The sequence below is a fragment of the Vipera ursinii genome (genome assembly GCF_947247035.1).
Source record: "Vipera ursinii genome assembly, chromosome: Z".
NCBI classification, from domain to species: domain Eukaryota; kingdom Metazoa; phylum Chordata; class Lepidosauria; order Squamata; family Viperidae; genus Vipera; species Vipera ursinii.
In genome coordinates, this window is record NC_139517.1 from 83,109,178 (window position 1) to 83,134,358 (window position 25,181).

Genomic DNA, 25,181 nt, shown 5'->3' on the forward strand with positions numbered 1-25,181 from the left:
TTGATCACGAAGGCAGTTCTACTCCTGAAATCAAACATAGGATAACCTTAGGCTGCATTGCAATGCTTAACATGAATAAGATCTGGAAAAGCAGATATATTGATAAAAACAAAAGCAGGCTAGTTAGAGCAATAATCTCATTTATAATGATGTATGGTTGAGAGAGCTGGACACTAAAAATGGCTGATTGAACAAGAAACTTTTGAACTGTGTTGCTGGCGTAAATTATTGCATATACCGTGGACAACCAGAGTAATTAACAAAGAAGTGCTAAATCATATAAAACCAGATATAAAACTAGAAGTTAAATCATAAGACTACAACTGGCCACGCCATGCCTGCAAATTCATTGAAGAAATCACTGATGCTAAAAATGGTTAGTGGAACAAGAAGACAAGCAAAGAACACTGACTGGCTTGATAACATCAAATCTGATACAAAGATGAACATCCAACAATTGAAAGAAGCTGTGCTTGACAGGATACCATGAAAAGTACTTGCCGATAAGATCACCAAGAGTTGGACACAACTGAATGGTTAAAACAACAACATATATTAAATGCATGTGTATATACAACACGCACACACACACACACACACACACACACGTAAAGATATCTGCAGTTTGATTATAATTTACCAAGGCTGCTTAAATTTAACACAATTTTATTGATTGGTTGGTCAGAAAAACAACAACATATATTAAATGCATGTGTATATACAACACACACCCGGATACACACAAACACACATATAGATATGGGAGGAGGGCGTTCTCTGTGCGGGAGGGCGTTCTCTGTGGGCGTGCCGGATTTATGGAACCATCTTCCGGTCGAGCTCCGGATGGCGCCTGATCTCCGCTCCTTCTGGCGCGATCTTAAAACCTACCTTTTTGAACAAGCTGGCCTGGCCTGATGGGATGGGGTTGGGTTTTATAAATTGGTCTTAACTTTTAATCTGTACTAATTTATTACGGGCATTGCTGTTTAATTACTTTTTAATTTTTGTATCTTGTTTTTATTATGTATTGCCCTGTTCACCGCCCTGAGTCCTTCGGGAAAAGGTCGGTATACAAATTAAATAATAAATAAATAAATAAATAAACAACCTGACAGACCTTGTTTAACTAGTAAAGATATCTGTAGAAAAACTGTCAGATGCTGATTTACAGGAGGAAACTCAGAAGATTGCTATTTTTAGCATGAAAAAGGACAAACAAATGCTTGAGCATGGTTAACGCCTAACCCTGTTTTTCATATTAGACTTCAGTTTTAATCTGAACTTTGAGAAAATAATGTTTCACACATAACATACAATAAGAAGGGAAATAAAACCTTATGAATCAATTCTGTGTTCAGATTTTTTTAATGCAATGAAAAGAAAATGTGTGATGATTCTATAAGATCAATACTTGAATTAGTTTGACTCAATTATTGACTTTTAATGTTAAAGATGGGACTGAAAGCAGAAGCTGGTTCAGCCTACTTTACAACTGGATTAGTTCATGCCTGAGCAAATGCAGTAGATTATAGTGTATATTGCTGGAGAAGAAATGATGCCCATATCCTGACTATAAAGCTTTTATGGTCCTTTCTTAGCAACCAGATGATGTAATTTCAGAGCCCGGGAACTTATATATATTGGCCATATATATGTATGTACTGAAAACGCAACAATATGCCAATCTTATGTTGTGTATGTAAGTAAAGCCCAGCTGGACCAAATTAAAAATTATCTGTTCTAGCACTATGCCACATTAAACTAAAAATATGGGCTGTAAATATCAGTAGACCCCTAGATGGTAATAGTTCTAATTCCTTCATAGTAATAGTTGTATTTCCCAGATTGTAGCACCAGTCTGGATGCCTTATGGTAAGTGAAATATATACTGATGGCTCAGAAGGTTATCAAAGTATGAGGAAACTCATTTGTGTTCATAGCATATGGCATATACAATTTGTGTGGGCACTAAAATCTACAAATTTATCTCTCAAATTACATTAAAACGTCCCTTAGTGTTAAACCACTTAAGTACCAGATTAATGGATAATTAACGAAAAAGATCTAACAATATTTCAGTCATTTCTGAGATTGCAAAATTTGGGATTAGAGGATTTTGCTAATCTCTGACTGGAATGATACTGTGGAATGTTAGTTCAATCATATTGATGGGATTTTCTATGCTTATTTATTATAGTGCTTTCTCTATACTTTTTAACAGATAATTTATAACAGACCTGTGCAACCTAAAGGCTTTCAATGTATCCTTCAAAGCCGCTCCAAAATTTGCCATTGAATTTGTTTCTATTATGATAGAAGAAATGTAAAGTCACCACAGGGACTGATTCAATTAATGTAATATAATTTAAATTTAATCACAACAAATTTAGTTTTTGTCCCACCTACATCTATTCCATGAAATTCATGACATGCCACACAGAGACTGAGGCTTCAAACCACAAAAAATCTGCACCCAATTTATAAGAAGCAAATGCATCATTCAACAAAGTGCCCTTTTTAAGGGGAAAAAAGTGCAAGGGAGAAGACCAAATAAACAAGACAGAAGTGTCCTTGAACTGTGGAAAACTGTGAATGATATCATTGAAAAGCAGTCATTCTTTGCAATATACTCAAAGACATAATGACAGCTGTCACAGGCCGCTTTTTCGCGGCCGCACTGACAGCTGTCAAAAGACCACGCAGGCGCAGCCGCTCACGCGGCCTACAAATACACGCGGCCGTTTGACAGCTGTCAAACGGCGCGCATGCGCACTTCAACCCGAACTGTCAAACTCGTGGCAAGCCCTCGGCGGCCGCCGCAAGCTGTCAAAGTTGGTGCATGCGCAGTAGCGGCGGCGAGCTGTCAAAACGCCGGCCGCGCGCCAAAACCAGCTGACGGGATCCCCTGCCTAGCTAACTAGCTAGCGTTGTCTCTAGGGAGATTCTGCCCTAACAGCTGACCAATTGGCCCCCTGTTCTTGGCGGGAAAACGCGCCCAGCTGATTCGCTGTCCCGTTTGACAGCCGCCTATATAAGGCATGTTCGCCCCTGTTCTGTCGTCCGGGCTGACTAAATAAATTAGTTGAACGAAGACGTGTCTCCCTCGTCCTTCCTGCCGCTAATCCACCTGGCGACGAAGGTGGGATACCGGTACTAGCTGAAGTCACAGCCTTGGAAGTCGCTGTCCGGTCAACGCTGAAGTCACTAGCTAAGTCACCGACCGGACAAGCTGAACATCCAGGCGCCCTAAGTACCGCGGACCCAGCATGGCAAACCTAGGACATGTGAGGGAGTTCGACGTCCGGCACCCAGAAGGATGGGAGTCGCATTGGGGCCAGGTTGAGGGGTACCTCCTCGTAAACAAAATCACGGAGGACCGCCACAAGGCCGCCGCGCTCCTGTGCCTCAGCGGGCCGGCAGTTTACGACATCGCTGTCGGCCTCTGCAGCCCGGACCCAGTCGCCACCATTCCGTACGCCGAGCTCACTGACCGCCTCAGCAAACATTTCATGCCAAGGCGGTCGGAGCTGTATTGGCGACTCTACTTCGCCCGACGGAAGCAGCAACCAGGTGAAACCTCCACCGCCTTCATCGCGGCCGTCAGACACGCCGCCCGCAAGTGCCATTTTCCCGACCTGGAGGACCAAATTCGCGATCAGGTCATCGCCGGTCTCCAAAACGCGCGTCTGCAGAGGAAGCTCGTGGCAAGGCCCACAATGGACCTTGCAGAGCTCACCCTAGAAATAATGGCGTACGAAGACAGCCACCGCGACGAGACAGAGGCGTTCGGAGAAGGCTCGGGCACCACCGTCCATCAAGCCCGGGAGCTTGACCAAGGATCCTCGGAGCCTAACTCCGGGGTCGATACAATCCTCTCCCGTTTCAACCGGATGGTCGCCGGCCAGGAAAGGAACCGCAACCAGGACCGACAGACAGCCCCCAACGCGAAGAAAACACTGACCAACGTCAGGGCGAAGTGTGCAAGCTGCGGCGGAAGCCATGCCAGAGCTACCTGCAGGTTTAGGAACGCGAAGTGCCACGGCTGTGGCAAAACCGGCCACATCCGATCAGCCTGTCGCAGCCTAAACCGGGAGACCCTCCATGACCTTGATGAGATCCCCGCAGGTAGGACCGCCCCTCCCCGCCTTTCCCCGGGGGTTGTAGAGTCCGTATGCTCCCTAACAAAAGCTCCCGCTAACAACATCCCCAGAGCCAAAGTTAGAACGTGGGTGAAAATACAAGGAATCCCCTGTGAAATGGAGGTCGATTCAGGATCCTCCGTTTCCATCCTGTCAGGGGACACCCTCCAGAAAATAGCCAACAGAACAAATCACCGCATCCCCATTCAACCCTCCAGGGTCTTGCTGGCAGATTTTCAAGGGGCGCAGATAGATTTAAAGGGACAGGCCGTCCTGAAAGTCGAATTTAAAAAATTCTCAGGCCACTTAACAGCCCAAATAACAAGGCAACCAAGAACTAGCTTAATAGGATTAGATTGGTTTGAGGCATTAGGCATTCGCCTCGAAGGGACAAACCGCATCGAAACCAATTCTCTAGAAAATATCTGCAAAAAATTTGCGGATGTGTTTGACGGCTCACTGGGCAAATACAACGGCCCCCCAATCGACCTCAAGTTCAAACCGGAGGTCGGACCAATTAGAATTAAAGCCAGGAAAGTTCCCTTCGCCCTAAAACCAAAAATAGACAGGGAATTAGACTGCTTGCTGAAGCTAGGAGTCCTAGAACCCACTGACAGCGGGACTTGGGAAACCCCCATAGTGACACCTGTCAAACCCAATGGTGAAGTGAGAATCTGCGCAGACTATAAAGCGACCCTCAACCGCGCACTCAATCCCCACGCATACCCAGTCCCATCAGTTAGAGATGTTCTTTCAGAAATTGGGTCAGGCTCCATCTTTGCCAAATTAGACCTGGCACATGCCTTCCTGCAGCTCCCTGTAACCAGGGAAACCGCAGAAGCCCAAACCATAGTGACGCACAGAGGGGCGTTCAAAGTGAACCGCCTCCAATTTGGCATCTCCGTGGCACCTGGAATATTCCAAGAAGTCATGGAACGAACTCTCAAGGGCATCCCTGGAGTCTGCCCGTATTTTGATGACATCCTCATCGCGGGCGACTCCACCCACTCACTAGCAACCAGGCTGCACGAAGTCCTCTCAAGGTTCCGCGCAGCTGGCTTAAAATTAAAACGGGAGAAGTGCTCAATCGGAGTACCCTCCGCAGAGTTCTTGGGGTACAAAATAGACGGCAAAGGCATTCACCCCACCAATGCAAAAATACAAGTAATACAAGCCGCACCCCCCCCAAAAAATAAAACGGAGCTCCAGGCATTCCTAGGGCTCCTAAACTTTTACCATTCATTTTTGCCCGGAAAAGCCACAATAGCAGAACCACTCCATAGGCTCCTGGACAAAGGGGCTCCCTGGCAGTGGACCCCACTTCATAATGACAGTTTTAAACAGCTAAAACAATTACTCTCCAGCGATACAACCATATCGCACTACAACGAAACCAAACCACTATGCATCGCCTGCGATGCTTCACCCTATGGCATCGGGGCAGTCCTCAGCCACTCCCTCAACGATGGCACGCAAGCCCCAATCGCATACTACTCTAGGACACTTTCAAAAACCGAGCGCAACTACGCGCAAATAGATAAGGAAGCCCTGGCTATAGTAGCTGGAATTAAGAAATTCCACGATTACCTCTATGGCAGACCTTTTACAATCTATACAGATCACAAACCTCTCCTAGGCATATTCACATGGGACCGCCAAACCCCGCAAATTTTATCCCCGCGAATGCTTCGCTGGACGACATTCCTATCCGCTTACTCTTATCAACTAATCTACAAGCCTGGAAAGGAAATGTCCCATGCAGACGGCCTCAGCAGGCTCCCACTGCCTCAAATAGACCCTGACCCAGCCCCAGCCGGCCAAGTCCTGGCCATTCAAGAACTCACGGAATGCCCAGTAACAGCAAAAGACATCGCACATGCCACAACCAGGGACCCCACCCTCAGCAGGGTACTCTCATGGGTCACATCAGGATGGCAATCAACCTGCCCCTGCACCCCCATCCAACCATATTTTGCAAAACGACACGAACTTTCAACACATCTAGGCTGCATCCTCTGGGGATGCAGAGTAATAGTCCCTTCATGCCACAGGGCCAGGGTTCTCCAAACACTACATGAAGGTCACCCTGGCATTTCAAAAATGAAGGCCCTGGCACGCAGTTATGTCTGGTGGCCATCTTTAGACAGCGACATCGAGCAGCATGTGGCCGGCTGCTATCTCTGCCAGCAAACCAGACCCTCCCCTCCACACGCCCCAGTTCACAAATGGGAAATCACTTCCAATCCTTGGTCCCGCATCCACCTCGATTATGCAGGACCATTCCAGGGACAAACCTTTTTAATCATTGTAGATAGTTACTCTAAATGGCTGGAGGTTCTCCCGGTTTCAAGCACCACATCAGAGGCCACCATTCAAGCATTAAGGGGAGTTTTTGCCACCCACGGTCTTCCAGATGTCATAATTACTGACAATGGGCCTCAATTTACCTCCCGTGACTTCCAGATCTTCACGAGGAGGAACTGTATTAGACACGCAACATCGGCCCCGTTCCACCCGTCCAGTAATGGCCTCGCAGAGGTCATGGTGAAGACCACCAAGGACTCTCTGCGCAGAATGATCGTCGGAAACTGGCACCGCCGACTCGCCCGCTTCCTCCTCGCACACCACACCACTCCCGTGTCCACCACCGGAAAATCTCCGGCAGAACTGAGATGGGGTCGCCGACTGGTCACTCGACTAGACAGACTGCACCCAGACAGGCCAGCGGCCGAAAAAACCAACACCCTGCCACACAAAACATTCACTAAAGGACAAAATGTCTGGGCCCGAAATTATGGGGGAAGGGATAAATGGACCCAGGGGGTGGTTCTCGATCAAACCGGGCCCCTGTCATACACCATCAACGTGGGCAAGGGACTCACGTTTAGGAGGCACGCAGACCAGCTTCGCCCCCGGTCACCCCCCAACACCACCACGCCAGAAGCAGCGGCTGAAAATCCCGAACCCCCCAGCGCCGACTACCAGGAAGATACCCCTTGCCATACAGACCCACCGCCCATTCCCCCCGTAGAAGCCCCCGAACCCATAGAAGAACCTGCACCTCGCAGATCTACGCGTCAGAAGAGGCCGCCAGCATACTTGTCGGATTTCGAATGGGCCGGAAGTTCGCCAAACAGTTCCAACACCAGTTAAAAGTTTACTCAAAGTTATGAGTTCAGTTCAAGGGGGGGGAAAGGGGTGCAATATACTCAAAGACATAATGACAGCTGTCACAGGCCGCTTTTTCGCGGCCGCACTGACAGCTGTCAAAAGACCACGCAGGCGCAGCCGCTCACGCGGCCTACAAATACACGCGGCCGTTTGACAGCTGTCAAACGGCGCGCATGCGCACTTCAACCCGAACTGTCAAACTCGCGGCAAGCCCTCGGCGGCCGCCGCAAGCTGTCAAAGTTGGCGCATGCGCAGTAGCGGCGGCGAGCTGTCAAAACGCCGGCCGCGCGCCAAAACCAGCTGACGGGATCCCCTGCCTAGCTAACTAGCTAGCGTTGTCTCTAGGGAGATTCTGCCCTAACAGCTGACCAATTGGCCCCCTGTTCTTGGCGGGAAAACGCGCCCAGCTGATTCGCTGTCCCGTTTGACAGCCGCCTATATAAGGCATGTTCGCCCCTGTTCTGTCGTCCGGGCTGACTAAATAAATTAGTTGAACGAAGACGTGTCTCCCTCGTCCTTCCTGCCGCTAATCCATTCTTTAAATGATGTTTTATGCCTATTCAAATATAAACTCAAGTAGACATTTCTAGGCAAATTACTGATACTTGAGATACAACCATAATGGAGTCTACCAATTACAGTTTAAGCAAAATGGCCTTACTTAATGACCCAGCCCTCGGTCTCCCTGATGCAGCAGTGAAACAAATGGGTCATGAAATACAGCTGGCAGAGGCCTACATAAGCTCAGGATCACTGCCTCAGGTCTCCTAAAGCCAACCCCTACCCTCTGAGGCACCCTGTAATGTATTGGCCCTTGTTTAACTGAGTGTACTAGTGGGTTTTGAATGCTGGAAGGTTGCTTAAGCAAGAAGTTGGCTAATGGCCCCCAGCTCCTCAGACAGCCTGTCTCCAGGGCTGCTACTGATTGCCTCTAGGGCAGCAATAGGTTGCTTTAAACCTATTGGCTGCCACCTAGAGGCCAGGGTATAAATAGCTGCATTTGCAGCCTTGTTTCCCAGTTCAGTTCCTGCATTTCAATAAAAGCATGTTCCTGCCTGAACTCACTCGCCTCGCCTCTTCCTTCAAAAGAAGACCGCAGTACACAACACACCCTGTGTTCCCTCCTCAACCCTTCAGCTTCCTTCCCACTCTGCAATCTAGGGGAGATCAGGCTTTCTGGAGTTTGCAAGCCCCCAGTGAGCAAGAGGAGATAAGGAAATCCACAGCTTGTAACCTCCAATGAGCAAGGGAGCTCAGGGGAGCTGGAGCCTGCAAGCCTCAAGTTGACTTCTCACCCAGCAAGCAAAGTGAGATCAGCTATAGAAACTGAATAAATATTTTTCTTTGACCCTTGAGTTTGAATTTCAAGTAATTTTTAATCTCTGTATGAAAAATGACACTGAAAAGAAAAATAGTACTGTCTAGATAACATGGTACCTGCTGAATGCATAAAAATAGTACCCTGATTAGGAATGATTCAATACCTTATGTGATTTGTCATCAAGGAATATTTAAAAAGAGCACTTAAGCACTTTTTTCCCCTCAGTTTCTATAGATACGTTATTTTCCTTAGTGTCATTTTCAAATTCTGGCATTCAGTACCCCAGAAGCAAATCACCAACACTTGTTGCTAAACAAATACAGATAGTCCCCGACTTACAACTATTTTGTTTAGTGACCATTTAAAGTTACAATGACACTGGAAAAAGTGACACATGACCACTTTTCAGACTTAAAACAGTTGCAGCATCCCTGTAGTCATGTGATCAAAATTCGGATGCTTGGCAACTGGTTGATATTTATGACGGTTCCTAGATCCCCAGGGTCTTGTGTTCACACCATATACAACCTTCTGACTAGCAAAGTCAATAAGAAGCCAGATTCATTTAACAATTGCATTACTAACTTAATAATTGCAGCGATTCCTTAACAGCTATAGCAAGAAAGATTGTTAAATAGGGCAAAACCTACTTAACAACTGTCTTACTTAGTAATAGAAATTTTGGGTTCAATTGTAGTCTTAAGTCAATGGCTACCTTTATTACAAATGTAGAAAAAGACACTTTTTAAAAAATAAATTAGCCATCTTAATTAGTTTTTAATTCTGGATTCCACCCCACTGCCTCCCTTTATTTGTCTTTCAGGGTTATTTCTCCCTCTGTGCAAAACTTTATTCTTAAAAAATCACTTACTCTCTTTGGGACCATTTGCAAACAGCATCACCACCCTTACCACCAGAAGAAAACATTACAAGAAAATATTACTTCTTGTAGAAAAATGATTACATCCACCAGTTAAACATATGATTAGCAACACAGAAAGGGAAGAATACATCAGAAAACAGCTATTAAAAGGCCACAAGTGAAATACTGTATTTGTGTTGTGTACTTTTGCACAGCAAAATGATTAAAGCACAATTCAATATAAACATGTACACATATTTCATGATATAATTAAAAGAATAGTAATCACAATCCTCTCTTTTCAATCAAGCTCTAACACTGCTCTTTAAAAACATATCAAGTGGTCCAGCTAAATTGGAATGGAAATGCTAAATTCTTAAATACTTTTTTGTCTCATCGATTTTTGCTGGAACTGGACATTCCTAAAAGCCCATTTTTATATACTATTTATCAGATTTAGTATAAGTATTTTTTAATTTGGGGGAACTATTTTGTTCATTGAATTCAAAACTAAGTTCCAACAACTAGAGTTGGAGTCAGAAAGGTAGATCTGCTTTACTCCAAGAGTTATATATAGGGATGCAGATAACTGGTAATCAAAGACATTTGTTTACTTGTTTGATCAATTCATATAATGAGTATATACTTTTATCAATCTTCTATAAATATTCCAATAATCCAGAGTAAAATAAAAATTACCATGCTACCTGCTCCTGAGTTGCTTCCATCAATTTCTTCCTACAAGAATACTTTTGGATTCCAACTGGAGGAGAGAATGGAGGAGAGGATGGAACAGAAGTTCAGTGTGATGAAGGCAGACATCTTGTCTTCAGTGTATAAAGTGGCTGAATGTGTGGAAGATTTGGAGGAAAAAGTGGAAGACTTGACTCAAAAGAATGCTATATTAGAAGCAAAAGTATTGGAGAATGAAAATTTAAGAGACAAAATGGATAAAGAACTGAGTCTTGCTCAATATTACCAGATGCAGTTTGCCATTAGAATTAGAGGTTTAAAGGAGAATATTAAGGAAGATCTAAAGCAGCTGGTCTCTGAGGCTCTCGAAGTAGTATTGAATCAGCCAGCATCTGAAATAAAAGGAGGCATGGATAAAGTGTTTCGTGTGAATTCATGGATTGCTAGACAGAGAAAGTTGCCCAGAGATGTGGTGGTTTATTTTGCAAAAAGGGAAATCAGAGATGAAGTTATACGAGCTGCTTATGATACTAAAGTTGTGATTGCTGATCAAGAAGTTTTGGTTCTAAAAGAAATTCCTCCAAAGATTTTAAGGAGAAGGAAGGATTTTACATTTCTTGTGCAAGAGCTCAAGCAACGAGATATAAGGTTCAGATGGGAGATCCCAGCTGGGTTGATGGTGATGCATGAAGGTAAAAGGTACCGTTTTGTTACTGTGATGCAAGCGCGTGATTTTTACAATAATGTTTTAAAAGCAACTCCATTAACACTTCCGGAAGCTGCAAAGGGATCTGGAGAAGGAGAACATCGAGAGGCTGAAGATGGACAGACAGAGGAGAATGGTGTTGGAGGAGATCAAGTTACAACTTCGTTGGATGATCCTATGGAACAGAGGGTGACGCGTGCTGCTTTAAAACGATCAAAAAAGAGAAAAGAATGAGATTAGAAGAAGTCTATGGATCTTTTACAACGTACTTATAGCCAAGTAGTGGGAGGTGGGAAAAGATTTGGGTGAGGAATGTAAAATTTTATACAAGTTTAAAATCTAAGAGAGAACTTTTACAAAATGTTTTATAGATGGTTTTTAGATCCTAAAAAGTTAAGTATGTATTTGAATTATTAGCCTAAATGTTGGAGGTGTGGTGATGAAGACGCAATATATTTTTATATATGGTGGACTTGTAAAAAGGTTGAGGCTCTTTGGATAAAAGTTTGGTGGAACATACAGAAGATTTTTAAATGGAGGTTAAAATTTTGTTCGCAACCTTTTTTGTTTAGAATAATTACAGATGTTACAGTTGTGGACATTAAGTTGATGTTGAATTTAATTACGGCAGCAAGACTTTTGATAGCTTAGTACTGAAAGAGGAACTGCCGACTACAGAAGAGTGGATTTTAAAGTTTTCCGACCTGGCTGAGGTGGCGAAGATTTTGGTCAATTTGAAAGATTATTTGTAAGAATGTTATATTATGGAATGGAGAAAATGGATTGAGTTTATCTAGAACAAGTATAGGGTTAAGAAGTATTATGTAGTATTTGAATAACTCTTTTTTTTTCTTCTCTTTGTATCTTGGGGTTTTTTTTTGTTTTTTTTTGTTTTTTTATATATATTTAATATTACTAAGGATTGTTTTATCCTATATAAGCTAGAGAGTGATAGATTTCAGAGTTTATGGTTGTTAGCATATGGTTGTTTATGTTTGCTTTTTTATATATATATACCTTGTATTTAGCTCTGGGAAGTGGGGGGGGAAGGGGGAGGGGGGAGAGGAAGGGGGGGAGGGAGAAGGGAGGGGGAGGGGGGATTTGTAAGGGGGAAAAATTGTATGTTAAAACTTTTTAATAAAAAAAAAAGAATACTTTTGGATTCCTTTTGTGTAGCTAAGACCTGCAGTTTTTTCTCTGTTAAGGTTTGCCTGGAATGTTGCAGAGATTTATTGAATCGATAGGACAGAATCCCTCATTCCCCTTTTAATTTTACTTTGGGAAAGGGCTTTTAAAAAGTAAGGCAGGTGCAGTGCAACTTTACGAACTTACTTTACTTGTATGGGAAAATCAATATGAACAATCATGATACTGAGTCTCACCTGATATGTCATTGTGCTCATATCTGAGAATAGAGTAGAGACAGCAAAGGATTCCCAAGTCATTTGTGTTTCTTGAGAGTTATTTCCAAGACATACATAGCTCTGTAACACAAACCAGGCATGGAATCTTGGTCTCTAATGATTGATCAAGAACTGAAATGAACTCTAATGGCCTACATTACCTTTCTAACATTACAGAACAAAATAATGAAAGATCTTAAAATAGGGAAGAGAAGAGGAAAACTTTTTTTTTAGCATAGCCTATTCTTTGTTTCCCTTATCTGTCCAAAATCATCATTTGCCTCACTTGTGTTCTCAAAAAGCCAAGTTGGTGGCTTTCATTTTCTATCCTCTTTGTACAACAAACCACAGCTCACTTCATTAAGGACTGTCTTTTGAAAGTGGATAAGCCACATTTCTGACAGATCACTCACACCTAAGCAATCAGTTATGTCTTTTGTCAAAACTGTTTACTCTTTCAAACTGTGTCAAAGTCATTAAGAAAGAACACTAAGCAGGACTGGTTATTTATCCTTCTCCTTTTGACCTCCTAGGGAATTAATCTTAAACTTTCCATTTCATGATTTGAACAAAGATCCACTGTAGAAGACAGCCAATTGCATCAAGCAATAGCTATAGAAAGCCTTTGACTGAGGAACATCCCTTCCCACCATTTTTCCCCCCAAACTTAAAAATATACTTTTTAGCCAATTTACAGTACTTTCATGAAGAAGAAACAAAAACTAAAATAAATGGAAAATGAGAAACAACTTTATGCCACATTTAGTGAATGGAATAAATTGATTCCTTTGTTCTGTGCTTATTATCATCTGGTTTCTTTATTGTAATTTAAATACTGGTAAATTTTTCATTATAAATTTATAATAAGGATCAGAATTTCCTTACAAGCTGCTTCTATAATCACGCAGTTCATAGGATCATAAGTTTTATGGAAGACATGTAGGAATTATCAAGATAGTCTTCTGAAATTTCTTATATTCTTAGAAGTCTTGAGCTACAATGCTTAGAGTAGTGTACTTATCAGGACAGTCAATATGTACATAGAGGTTGGAAAGGGGTGATATTATTACAGAGATATACAGTGCATACACATACACGAGTTTGCAGATGTAGATTAATCTTTCACAGTAAAAAAAACCTATTTGATATTTGTTTCTAAAGTTTCATAAATCTCTTTGTTTTATAAAAGAAAATAGTTTTTACAGAAATTTTTATCTAATTGTAAGGCATTCTCTGATATTATCCCAAAGAATACGTGATTGATCAGTACATTTTAGATATTTGATTTACTAGAATAAAAATGTATTTATGCCAGATAAAAACACATACTGTTAAATGATGAGTAGGTAGTTGCTGCAGAGGTAGTTGTTAACTTTATTAGCAAGAAAACTTTATTTAATTACAATTGAAACTATTGTTCTTGCACTTAAAAATAATAACTTCTCAATTTCTCTGTATCTCAAATTTTGTATCAGTCTTCTCCAACAATATGCTGACCATAAATGGTACGGTTTGTGTTACCTATGTATCTCGAATGTCCCAAATTAGAGAAGGCTGGAGTAATCTAAATACTGCAGTAAACCTTTTGTTTTCCTGGATACCTGAAACTACAATTACTATGACTCCTTTAATCCCTAGGACCATAATAATTATAATAATGCATTTGAAAAAAAGTTTCCCAGATATAACATCTATGTAGTTTATACAAACAAAACTACACAAAGGCACTCATGCTCCTTTTAATAAATTTTAATTCAAATAGTACCTGTTACGTTCATGGAAGACATCCTTAGAGGCAACGGAGATAATATATCAAAGCAACACAGGATAAGGACAACCACAGAGCAAAATGTGTGTGTAGTTTTGGGCACACCGCTCCAAAAATGGACAGTGACTTATCTTTGATGGGAGCTAGTCATAGAATTCTAAACTACTTGTTCAATGGATAGAAACTTGTCAAAGAGAGAAGCAACCTGAAATTAAGAAGAAACTTCCTAACAATGAGAACAATAAACCAGTGGAACGGCTTGCCTTCAGAAGTTTTGGATGCTTCATCACTGGAGGCTTTCAGAAAGAGATTGGACAGGCACCTGTCTGAAATGGTATAGGGTCTCCTGCTTGAACAGGGGATTGGAATAGATTAGAAGACCTGTAAGGTCTCTTTCAGATCTATTTTGAATTTAATAGTAGCACTGCTGCTAAACATGTCACATTAGATTATATTTCTTAGATATCATGCTATGTTTGAATCGCAGTGCAATATGATACAGAAAGTCATAAAGCACACCAGTGTATCAGAATATGATAAAAAATCTTGTACTCATTAACCCTTAGTATAATTTCAAAAGTCGTTTTACCCTTAGAAAAATATATGACCTACCAAAATTTCAAAATATATTTATTTCACCTTTTCTGCTCTTCAAAGAAAACTCAACAAAACGTTTGTAGTGGCATGAAGGTATCCATTCTTACACTGAGCCATGGTTTACTAATCAAAGTTTACAAATAGAGCTAGAAGGGACCATGGTTCACTAACTCTACCCATGCTTTATGTTCAGTCAAGTTATGTCTTATGACTTGGTATGATGATAAATGAAGACAATCAATAAATTTATGGTAGAACCATTTTGCCTATCTGAATGATTTTTAGAAAGCACAGTTTATGCAAAGAACTGGCTAGATTTATTGGGTCTCCCAGGATGCAATGAAATTGCAGAATTTTAAAATCCATGCAAAACTTTTGTGTGATTATGTATGTAAGATGCAACCTGTCGATCACATCTGACCATATTTAATAAAGGAATCTTTTAATAAATGAATTTGCAAAAGATTTTAACAACTAATATAGAAAATAATGTTTTTTTTCTGTGTAATCCTAAACAATTTTTTAAAAATGTCCTCTGCCTTGCCAAAAGCTCGTAATAACACATTTAGTATTTACAGTTGACCAGAATGTATTTTTCCCATACATTTCTCCCCTAACGTTGTCACTTTGCTCTTCTCTCTCCTTTGTCTGTTCTTTGGCAGTAGATGCCAGATATGTTGATTCTTTCAAAACTTGAGTATGAACATAAACTTATAGAGAATCTTTGATCCATGTTGTTATAATGCTTTAGCTATTCAAGGAATTGAAGTGATGATGGAGAACTATATCAAGCTATAAAGCAGTGTGATTTTTTTAAAACTAAGGCTTGTGATTCAAAGTCAGAGACAAAATTATCTGAAAATTTAATATGTTGATATGAATCAAGGGTTTGGCAAAGATCCACCATTCTTGCCACAATACTCAGTTCTCTGGAATCAGCATAATTAGATGCTGTCACCACCAAAATCATTATTTATAACTGCACTTGGAAGACCTAGAATAGTCAGTACTTATATAAAACTTTTTTCTCAAAAGGGATGCGGTGGCTCAGTGGGTTAGGACACTGAGCTTGTCGATCAGAAGGTCGGCAGTTTGGCGGGTCGAATCCCGAGTGCCGCATAACAGAGTGAGCGCCTGTTACTCGTCCCAGCTTCTGCCGACCTAGCAGTTCGAAAGCATGTAAAAATGCAAGTAGAAAAATAGGGAAGGTAACAGCATTCCGTGCGCCTTTGGCATCTAGTCATGCCGGCCACATGACCACGGAGACATCCTCAGACAAGCGCTGGCTCTTCGGCTTTGAAACGGAGATGATCACTGGCCCCTAGAGTCGGAAATGACTAGCACGCATGTGCGGGGGAACCTTTACCTTTACCTTTATATAAAACTTTTTTCTCATTCAGGGTAGATGAAAATTGTCCTGAGCTAACCTTGCCTTTCAGAAGTTTCTTAATATCAAGGAAATCATTAACAAAGAACATCCTAAAACAGTTAAGGAAGGAAATAGGTAAAACCAGTGTCTGTTTGAAAGTGCCAAACTGTGGCTTAGGAAGGCTGATTTTCTTCCAGCTCCCAGAGCTATTAAACCCTAAACTATTTTATGATCTTTTTGCAAGGATCCTCTGTGTGAAGCAAACGTATATGAAATATGGCCAATAAAGCTAATAGTCCTGCGCTGCTTGGTTTTTAGAGGTAGAAATCAGTGGGCAATTGTCAAAATTGTCAATAACTTCATCCAGGAAGTAAATGACTATATCGGATGGGCAGCAAATAGAAATAAGGCAAGTTAATATCCAGTGACCAAGGAAACAAAAAGATTTTTTTTTCAAACAGAAAAATACTGAATGGAAAAGTGATAAACCTTGAGCCTTGTATCAATCATCTTTACTAGATGCATCAATCATCTTTAAACCAGCACTTAAGCAACTTAATGACTTCTGGAGGCATTTCTAATATTGTGGAAAGTTGTACCACAGCAATTGCAAGGGCCAACATGAGCTGAAATAAATTAAAACTGCATTGATTTCTGAAAGAAAGCACAAAGAAGAGTCTAACCTCTCTTTTTCTCCAAGAAAATGTTTCTGAAATAAGTCATGTGGCCAAGAAAAAAAACTGTCATTCACTGGATTAAAAACAAAACCTTCTCAACTTTAGGATATATTTTATGTTTTCTTAAATATGGACAGGGAAAACACAAAGTCACTGGGTTCAGGGGTGCTCAAGAACCATTTCAGGAAATGATATACAGTTATCTATCTTTTCTATTATGTTGTACTCAGACTGATGTTATCATTCAACTGTAGCACATAAATTTCTAGATACTTTCTTCATTAGATAGAGAAATGCATTATTAGTTTGGCTTCTGGATGATACATTACTCTAATGCATTATTAGAATGGTGTGTCACATCAGCAATGCATTACTGTGAAACATTATCAGACCAATAGTTCACTCAATGCCAGATCTTACAGAATGCCAAAATCCCTTTGATTCATTTTAAGATATCCATGCTGTAGCAGGGTTTTATCTAGAGGTTCATTCTTGTTGAATAACACATTATTTTGGAATAGATCAACATATGAGTTAGAATTTGTTTCAGATACATTTATGTTTTCCATAATTATACCCAAAGGTATAATTTATACCTTTGTTAAATACTTAGCATTATCACCACTTCACAGCAGAAATGGCTAGAAGATAATTTTGGATCCATTGCTCAACGTCTAGGTAAGTTGTAATGTGTAATATATTCTGAAACATTAAAGACTTTGAAAGTTAATTCCAAGTTAATGTGTGTTTTGCAGTTTTATCTGTGAATTATTACATTTAATAAACAAAAATAACATAGCCAAACAGAACAAGATTCCTCCACACCTGAATTGCATCATTATTGGGTTAAACATTCAGAAATGTCTCTTTTTATTCTACTGAACATATAGAAGAATATATACAAACTGGATTCTTTATTATTAGTAGTATTAAAATCCATTAAAGAAATAATTTTCTATTCCAGCATTTTGCTTCATTCCCCCCCCCCCCAGATTAGACTATAGTTATTTTCTTCATGGAAAAATATATACATATGAGCCATTAGTGTATTAAAAAACACTCTTTTACTTTAATCTTGTCCAGTTTAATAAACTCTGAGCAGTTCGTGCAAAATCAAGAATGTTTAAAATGATCAATATAATCCAAAAATTAAAATTAAATTAGAAAAATTAATAATCCCATGCTCTCTTCAGTCAAGCTCCAATTGGTTGTTGGAAGATTCAAGTTGGATTGTTCTATAGAGATGTACCAATTACCAAGGCCTGTTCATGGACTCTAATTCCTTAATTTCCCTTAATCTCAGTACTCTGGGGCTGATCAAATAAGATGGGGCAGATTCTAGTGGAAGAAGACGCTCTTACAGACATCCTGAAGCAAAATCATACATGACTCCTAGGTTATTGCAAACACTTAGAATTATATTCAAAAATGAACTGACAGTCAAAGTAGGTCTTAAAATATGGATAAAAAGGTAAAGGTTCCCCCGCACATGCATGCTAGTCGTTTCCAACTCCGGTGCTCATCTCTGTTTCAAAGTCGAAGAGCCAGCGTTTGTCCGAGGACGTCTCCGTGGTCATGTGGCCACCATGACTAGATGCCAAAGGCACACGGAATGCTGTTACCTTCCCACCGTAGTGGTCCCTATTTTTCTACTTGCATTTTTACATGCCTTAGAACTGCTAGGTTGGCAGAAGCTGGGATGAGTAACAGGCGCTCACTCTGTTACACGGCACTCAGGATTCGACCCGCCAAACTGCCGACCTTCTGATTGACAAGCTCAGTGTCCTAACCCACTGAGCCACCGCGTCCCTACTAAAATATGGATACAATACTGCAAAGTCACTCTTACCTGCTTATTGCATTCTATACAAATTGCAATTTCCTAGTAATCTTCTGCTGTACTATTGCACAAAGTATACCTGAAGAATTTCCTTTCCTATTGTATTAATTGCCATAAGCCTCTCTGTATCTTGCCAGCAAGGAAGGCATGATATGCAATGACATAAAGGAGAGATTATTTTGGTATCATTCTCTTCATTTATAAAAAGCAATTCCATATTTATAGCTATTAGACAGATGAAACTGCAGCTGAATACATAATGTTTATTCCAATATATTCCAATTATGTTTGCCCCTATAAACTTAATTTTTCAATACTATTATTTCTTGCAGTGTTCCAGTATAGTACTAAATATAGTACTTCTCTATTCTAATGAGTCAAACAGCATAATCAGTTACAAAGAAATGGACATCATTTCTTCTTATAGGATTCTCCAAGTAGACTATACTGTTAATGGAAAAACAGTACATTTCATATTAGAAATGATGTGATGTTTGTTATCAAGGTCTGCAGCGGTACCCAACTGGATTCCTTTTCCAATTCTGCATGATTAGAACTTGTTCTATCCAAATTAGAATAGAATAGAATAACAGAGTTGGAAGGGACCTTGGAGGTCTTCTAGTCCAACCCACTGCTCAGACAGGTAACACTGTACCATTTCAGACAAATTTTTAAGGTCCTCCCTTCAAGTTCTGAAATGTGTTTCTTTTTTAGATATTTTATTAAGTTTTTATAGTTACAAATCCTTAGTGCTTAATAAACAACTTGTTATTTGGGTCCACATATCTGACATTAATAGTAATACAAATTCTATTCCTATTCTCTACTCTGTTTTTTCTAGCCATTTATAAAAATTATCCCATGTTTGAAAATAGTCTGTATCTTCTTTCCCTTTCATTTTCAATGTAAGCCTATCCATTTCCGCACAATCCAAGATTTTCCTAATTATGTCTTCTTCTGATGATGTTTCTTCATTTTTCCAATACTGTGCAAATATAATTCTCACTGCTGGTAATACATGTAATATTAAATATATACATACATAGAAGAAATAGTTCTGGCTTAAAATCTACATGTTTTCTTAACATTTTCTCTAACCACATGTGTATTTTTGGCCAATTTTTTTTTTGCTTTAGTGCATGTCCACCAGAGGTGATTGTACATGCCTGGCTTTTGCCTACATTTCCAACAATTACTAGACATGTTTTTAAACATTTTTGCTAATCTTGCAGGTGGTAAATGCCATCTATAAAACATTTTATATAAATTTTCATCATCATCATAGTAATAATAATAGTTGGAAGGCACCTTGGAGGTCATCTAGTCCAACCCCTTGCTCAGGCAGGAAACCCTATACCATTTCAGACAAATGGCTGTCCAGTCTCTTCTTTAAAAATTCCAGTGTTGGAGCATTCACCACTTCTGGAGGCAGGTTGTTCCACTGGTTAATTGTTCTAACTGTCAGGACTTTCTCCTTAGTTCTAGGTTGCTTCTCTCCTTGACTAGTTTCCATCCATTGCTTCCTGTCCTGCCTTCAGGTGCTTTGGAGAATAGCTTGACTTCCTCTTCTTTGTGGCAGCCCCTGAGATATTGGAACACTGCTATCGTGTCCCCCCCTTGTCCTTCTCTTCATTAAACTATACATACACAATTCCAGCAACCATTCCTTGTAAGTTTTAGCCCTCAATCCCCTAATCATCTTTGTTGCTTTTCTCTGTACTTTGTACTATAAGTAGCTGCCTTTGTTATTTTATAGTTTCTTTCACACACGTTTCGTCATTTTTCTAATGTTACATTGTGCCCAAAACATTTTGGCCAAATTATCATTGTTTCTTAACTTTTTCATCTTCCATTTTCAAGTTTAACAAAAATTTATAGGGTTCCTTAATCAGTTTTTCATCTGATGACAATAGTATCTGGTCAAACAGTGTTTGATCTTTAAAAAAGCCATATGTTTTAGCATCTTTTCCATATCTCATTTGCATTTGCAAGTGTGGCCACCATGATAGCTCAATCCCTGTTTTTCCAATTCTTGTTTAGTTTCTGATTTCCCTTCAGAAGTTTCTCATAGTTTATTAAATTTGAGTGCACAAACGCTTCATTGTCGAGATTCATCCTGGTATTTTCATACAAATTTTCATTTTTATCTTTTCCCATGTCAAAAGCAAGGCATTTCTTATTTAGTGATTTTGAAAATATTTATGGATTTTATTCTTCCCATACCATAGAAAAGCGTGCCATCCAAGTTGTAAGTCGTGTCCTTCTAAACATAGTAATCTTTTGTGTCTAAGGGTTATCCACTCTTTTAACCATATATATTTTTTATTATTAAAGAGTTTTACAAAAAACTGGGCAGGGAAATGGGCCATGCAGACGGCCTCAGTAGACTGCCCCTGCCAATTTTAGAGCCAGACCCTACTCCAGCTGCTCGCATCCTGGCTATCCAGGATTTGCCAGTCTCCCCTTCACGCTGGGGATGTGGCTGAGGAAACAGCCGCTGAGAAGATGCTTAGCCGCGTGTTGAACTGGGTGTACACAGGATGGCTCGACAAATGTCCGGGGCCAAGCTTCCAGAGTTTTTACATGAGAAAGGATGAGCTCTCAGCCTATAAGGGTTGCATTCTTTGGGGGAGTCAGGTCATAGTCCCAAGCTCTGAGGCCCTGGGTTTTAGAATCTCTGCACAAGAGTCATCCAGGAATAGTCCGGATGAAGGCACTCGCGAGGAGCTACTTTTGGTGGCCTGGGCTGGATAAAGATATTGAGGCTCAAGTACATAGCTGTTTCACATGCTAGCAATCGAGGCCTGAAATGCCTCAAGTCCCTGTCCACTGATGAGAAGCCACACACATCCCATGGTCAAGAATCCACATTGACTTTGCCAGGCCATTTCAGGGACAGCTGTTCTTTGTTGTGGTGGACAGCCCCTCTAAGTGGTTAGAGGTCGCACCAGTCCCAATAAGACTACTGCCAGGACTATCCAGGAACTGCACAGGATCTTTGCAACGCATGGGCTACCCGATGTGCTAGTCTCAGACAATGGGGCTCAATTTACAACTACAGAATTTCAGACATCTCTGAGGACTAACCTGATAAGGACACCACTTCAGCCCCCTTTCACCCGGCCTCAAATGGCTAAGCGGAACACATGGTTTGAACAACCAAAGAATCCTTAAAGAGGATCATAACTGGCGACTGGCAGCACAGGCTGGCAGATTTCTTACTCTGACAATGCACAACACCCTGCACTTCAATGGGCAGAAGCCCAGCTGAAGTTAGATGGAGACAGCGCTTAATCACTAATCTGGATCGGCTGCATCCAGACAGAGTTACCTTGGACACAGCACAGCCAAAACCACCAGGAAGTTTGCAAGTTGTTGACCGGGTTTGGGCCTGGAATTATGGTCAAGGGGCACTGTGGGTAGTAGCTGTGGTTGGTAAGATGTCAGGGCCACTTTCTTATGAAGTGGTCCTGGAAGATGGCAGAGTGATACGGCGGCACATTGACCAGCTGCCCTGGAGGCTAGTGAACCAATCACTGGTGCAAGACTCGTGTAATAGCCAACCCCAGGGGCAACTCGACAATGACCCAACAGCAGAGACTGCATTCACTGATGGGACTCCCAGCCGTGGAGAAGGGGGGCTAGTGGCAGGCAATTCATCCCTGAACACACAGATTGCACCCACTGACTGGGACAGGCAACCAGCTCCAATGTCCAGCCCAGCAGAAACTGCACCACCAATTGACTTTGGCTCGAGTCTACTGGGACAGATAAGCCAAAGGGACTCGGGTAGATCTGAAGCAATCAGGTCTCAAAACCCTGGTCTACCCAGCCTGGCAGGCGAGCTGGTAGACTGGGAACTTCCAGCAACTCCGAGACACTCGGAGCAACCACAAAGGCCACCAACATATTTAAAGACTATGTGCATTATTTAAGAATTGCACCAGCTAGGGAAAAGGGGTGTTATGTATTGAGATAAGTTGCTTGAAACTGTGTGCAACGGTTAACAGCCGTTATGGTTAAACTCCAGACAGCTTGTCTCTGGAGTTGTTACTTTGCATTTTAGGCGGGAAATTACCATTTAATCTCATTGGCTGCCGACTAGTGGCAGACCAGATAAATAGAAGCTAAGCAGCAGTTGGAGCTGCTTCTGTTGTTACTGAATAAATGTGTTGCTGTTTCACCGTTCTGCCTCGTCAATGTCTCACCGAACAAGAGAACTTAACAATTAGTGTTACCTATCCCTGCAGAAAGGTACAAAACTATTTCAAAAATCTTGAAAAATTTGAAGTAGCAGTAAAGAATGCCTGTCCTGTCTACATTATTCCATAAGAAATAATTAAGCACAAACTCCTCCAGGAGGTGACAAGGAAGCCCAGAACTTCGGAAATCTGCAAGCCTCTCTCGCCATGGCTAAACATTGTATTTATGACTTTACCATAAGGAATTTTCATGATTCAAAGTGGGTATATTATATCTGCACCCACTACTTGTCCATTGCCAAAACAGTGGCACAGCAGCCCAATATAAGCTTTCATATACAGGTAGTCCTTACTTAGTGACCACTGCACAATTGACCATGCATGATCTTTGAAGTTATGACTACTTCAGGCTCCTGTGATCAAATTTCAGGCACTCAGCAGCCTGCCTGCACTTACAACTGCAGTGTGCTCTTCATCTGCTCCCACCTGCATATTTCCCCATCTCTGTCCTTTTGGCCATCTTATGTTCTGCCTCCCTATTTGGCCTTTGCAATTTTCTTTCTCCTCCTGATTTATGAAGCAACTGCTAACTAAGCATAGCCTTCTTTACAAGGCTGTGCATGAACTGATGAAGGACCAGGATTACCAGCATACACAGTGGTGGGATTCAAATAGGTGAACAACTGGTTCTTTGTGTGGATGCCACTTCCGGAAGTCCATTCTGGGCCTAGGCAACAAAAAATTAACTATCAGTTCTGCCGAAGTGGTGTGAACTGGCTGAATCCCACCACTGAGCATACAAAAGAATTCAGTTGCATTTTCTGGCAGCCATATTTTTTATGCCAGAATGTTTCCCTAATGCTTTACTTAGACTTCAGATGGGCCATATAGCATGGAAAGTAGAGCTAGGCAGATAACAACATATTATTAAGTCAAAGTCAATTCATCTTCTATAACCTATAGCCTTTTTTTCCAGTGTAAAACAGTTTCCAATCCAAAAGATGCAGAACTGTATTATGTGAATAGTTCCATTTGAGTATTTCATTTGATTTCCTTCTAACTATAAGATCTGATAAAACAAAGGAGGCTATTAAACATACACTAAAAGCTATGGAACTCCAGATGAATATTGTACCTGCCACAAGACTATGTCAATTGTATAGGGACACAAGAAAACTGCAACTCACAATACTTACACAAGCTATCCTATTTCCAAAATTATTTTACTTTCTCAAGAGCGTGTTTCAATGCCCTTCATTCTGCAATCAAGAATGCTACACATAATATGTCTTTCTATGGTGTAGATTTTACAAGGAGATGTGTACTAATCTAAGCTTTAACAGATAGTCTGCCTGACCAATGGTAATTTTTTTCCTAAGCAGAGGAACCCTGATATTCCCAATATACTAACTAAATTCTATGCCTTAAAAAAAAGGTTTGCTGTACTCAAAAGAAGTGGATGGTTTACTCAACTAATTAAATATTATTGTATTTTTAAATGGACGATAAGTTCCAGCTACAAATGTAATAAATAAACCATTCTGATGAATCACCAGGCTACCAAAATAATCTCATTAGGAGGGCAGAATCTGCTACAGTTTTACTTTTTGATGGATTCCTAGAGCATAGGATCTAATTTGGATAAGCAGAAAATAAAGCTGTCGGCTACTAAACTTAAAATCTAATATACACAATTATGCTTTGTCAATTTTTAGAAACAAATAGTAAAGAGATCCAGCATTGCAGCATTATTTTCTTGTTTTCTTCCCAAGTATTCCCTAGAAGTACTTTGAAGAGGTCTGAAAACTTTCTGAGCAGATTTTGGATTGTTGTAGGATTTACTGGGCTTAGACTCTCAATTCTTTTTTCTGCAAACAGAATTATCTGCATCAAGCCACACTGGTTTTATCTAGAAACTATTATAGAAGGTAATAAAAGGTAAATAAAATAAATAAAAGCTTACTTGCTGGTGAGGGAATGTTGTATCGATTGGTTGATGGATTGCCTTGCATGCCATGAAGAGTTGAAAGTGAGAGTCCTCCAATGATAGGAGGAAAAAGTAATGGGTATGGTGGCCCAGCATAATGAGTCATATGTCCACTGACTGTTGGTACAGAACACGCATGGCTGCTGGTTGTCATGATTATACCTTGAAGGGAAGAGATGTCCAGTCACTGCTCCACAGAAATCTGGAAACAGGACACCTAGTCTGGCAATACACCATGAGTTATTTTCTCAAGAGATAATTTCTCATTTTTTCTCCTTATTGAATTGTTCCAGACATTTTCCTGGTACATTCCTGCTGTAATTATAACTTTTTGTTTAATATCACATATGGAGATGGCTGTTCCTCTGTTGTTCCAAGCTTTTTCTTTTTTCTTGGAGCAATAGGTTCACTCTACAGCTGGTTGTGAAAGTGATCTGTAGGTGACA

The 25,181-nt window shown here is 40.8% G+C and overlaps 1 protein-coding gene across 1 annotated transcript in view; it reads right to left on the reverse strand.

Annotated features, from left to right (window-relative positions):
- The window catches only part of RARB (retinoic acid receptor beta), a 236,036-nt gene extending 211,122 nt beyond the window's left edge, over positions 1 to 24,914 (reverse strand). The window contains exon 1 of the mRNA XM_083376152.1: positions 24,712 to 24,914. Within this exon, the coding sequence (XP_083232278.1) occupies positions 24,712 to 24,889 (178 nt within the window). The 5' untranslated portion in view covers positions 24,890 to 24,914. The remainder of the gene's footprint in view (positions 1 to 24,711) is intronic.
- Positions 24,915 to 25,181: the final 267 nt, after the last annotated feature.